At 35.4% G+C, this 2570-nt stretch overlaps 1 protein-coding gene across 1 annotated transcript; it reads left to right on the top strand.

The window, feature by feature from the left end:
- The first annotated feature begins 1749 nt into the window (after positions 1-1749).
- On the top strand, positions 1750-2325 carry LOC102668022 (polygalacturonase inhibitor 1-like). Its single transcript, XM_006590028.1, has 2 exons — positions 1750-1753; positions 2015-2325. Exons 1-2 carry the CDS (start codon positions 1750-1752, stop codon positions 2323-2325), a joined length of 315 nt encoding a protein of 104 aa, XP_006590091.1.
- Positions 2326-2570: the final 245 nt, after the last annotated feature.

Here is a 2570-nt window from a genome sequence, read left to right on the forward strand (position 1 = left end):
AAGTAGTTCTCATTACACAACCACAACAAGAACTGTCAATAACAGCATAACTCACATGCTCATACCCAACAAAAATTTGGTTTAAAACATACCTTGATACCATGCCAAGTAGTTTTTTGTATTTAAAAACATGTCCAACCACATGTGTACTTATCTCAAAAGATGTCTTAATTTCAGTGTGTTGTAGCGTGATCATGTTGTTCATGGCTTCCCCGAAACTACATAGGTCTCCAAGGCTATTATGTAGTAGTCTTTTTAAAGCCCAATAAGCAGATTCGATCCTGCATATGAAAGACACAAAAAATAATAAACAAATACAAGCATTGGCCATGGTCAACAAGCAAAATTTTTGTACCTGTTTGTTGTTGTGTTTCCTAAGTGCAAAATTTTTCTTTGTGGGGAATTATCCATGTTTGGTTGACATAGTCAACAAGCATTGGCCATGGTGAATAAGCAATTTCAAACTTCTTAAGGCAATCATCAAACTGATCCTTAGAAGGACAATCAACCAAACTCCCCTAGGCATCCATCACATAATCCCATCCATTTTTTTGATCAACCAGGGATTGACACTTTGCCTTGACATTCTTGTCAATGTGAAACCTACGCAACAAGTTGGTACACTCAGGGAATACATTTTTCACTACATTCATCACTCAGAGATCTTTGTCACTACATTCACTACATTCATCAATGCTAGATCTTTGTCACTACGTTCCTCTTATGGAAGAACGGTATGCACTTCTTGCATTGTATATTTGTTTGATTGTTGTATAACTATTGGGATTGTGCTCCTTTAGCGTTAGCAGAATATTTCTTGGTTTCACCATTAACTTTGTCATATCAACAATAATTATCTTTTCAACCTTAGCTGATCGACCAATGCATGGATGTCCAACTAATGACTTTGTCATTTCATGATTGTGAGTCCCACCCATTAACTTCACCATCCATCCTTGGCCTCCAACCACTGGTTTCTCACGTATCTTAAAGGGATACCCACATTTCCTACTACCAGTATCTCTTCTTACAAAATCTTTCTTCCTAGACCTATACTTGCCACTCTTTTCACAACCAATTAAGACAAATGAAGCCCTTCCTCTCATACCAGTGTTTGTGTCTGACCTCATAATGACTGCAACAAAACAAATCTCATAAGCAATAGCTCGAGCCCAATTCAAAACATCATCATGGGTAGCAAACACCTACAATGCAATCCAAACATCTTTACTCTTCAACAAACATTCAATAACTTACTTTAACAACAAAAAAAACATATTAATACCTGAGAAGTATTGAACGCATCGAAACAATCAACATGTTCTGATTTCACACCAGCTTCATCTTTATTTTGTTCATTCATATCAACTTCTTCAAGCATTATACTGTCATACATCCACTAATCTTCGTCCATCTTAACAAGACATTCAAAAATTTCAATCACAAACAAATGACCCATAACCACACCATACATATACTATCACACAAAACCCTAGGTACTTTTTTACTTCATTTAATAATATAAAACATTAAAATTGATAACCCTATATATTAAAAACCAATAACATCAACCATTGCGACAACCACCACTTGTCGACATACCTCCATAACACTTTCACCTCGACCAAAGAGGCCACAATGCACCTATCCTCTCACGAAAATGAAAAAATGAGAAGAAACGAAGAGAATGAATGAATGAATGTGTTAAAAACATTAAAGAAAAAAGGTAAAAGAAAGAAGAAACTAGACATGGGTATTTTTGGAATACCCATTTATTGCTAGGTGTACAAGCAATATGGCTGGTGCACAAAGCGACAACCTCTAATCTATTTGGGATCTTTTTGGGACACAACAAGCTTACAGGTCTAATCACTTATACATATGGTTTCTTCAATGATGAGAACTATAACTCTTCAAATTTGTACCTCCATTATAACCAACTCTTGGGGAAAATCCCCATTTCATTAAGAAGGGTTAACTTTTCATCTATTTCATTGTCACATAATTTTTGAAGGTGATGCTTCTATGCTTTTGGGGTCCACCAAAGTGACCACTAACATAAACATTTCATGGAACCAATTTGCATTTGATTTTGGAAAAGTGAAGTTGCCTAAGATAAGATCATTAACATTGGATGTGAGTCACAATAAGATTTATGGGCACCTTCCTGTGGTGATAGAAAATGTGTTGTCATTGAATGTGAGCTACAATATGTTATGTGGTGAGATTCCAAAGGGTGACGATGAGAATAACAATGATCATGATGCGTACATGTACATTCATAATAAGTACTTGTGTGGGTCACCACTTTCAAGCTGCAAGTGATCACTACTTCTTTTCTTAAGATGGAACCTAGCTTCTTCATTCATATTAAGAAAATGTTGATTGAATAATGTGTTCATTTTTAAATGTTGTGTGTTCCTTGCTTTGCTTGACTATGAAAGTTTTAGGATTAGAGGGATTGTTAGCTCCAATGTAAAGGCATGGAAACAGTTTGTTCCCTTTTAACGTGTGAAAGATGTGTATTTTATATGGACACTATAAATTCTCATTTGATATTCTGTATTTTT

The sequence above is a fragment of the Glycine max genome, chromosome 10 (assembly GCF_000004515.6).
Source record: "Glycine max cultivar Williams 82 chromosome 10, Glycine_max_v4.0, whole genome shotgun sequence".
Taxonomy (NCBI): Eukaryota; Viridiplantae; Streptophyta; class Magnoliopsida; order Fabales; family Fabaceae; genus Glycine; species Glycine max.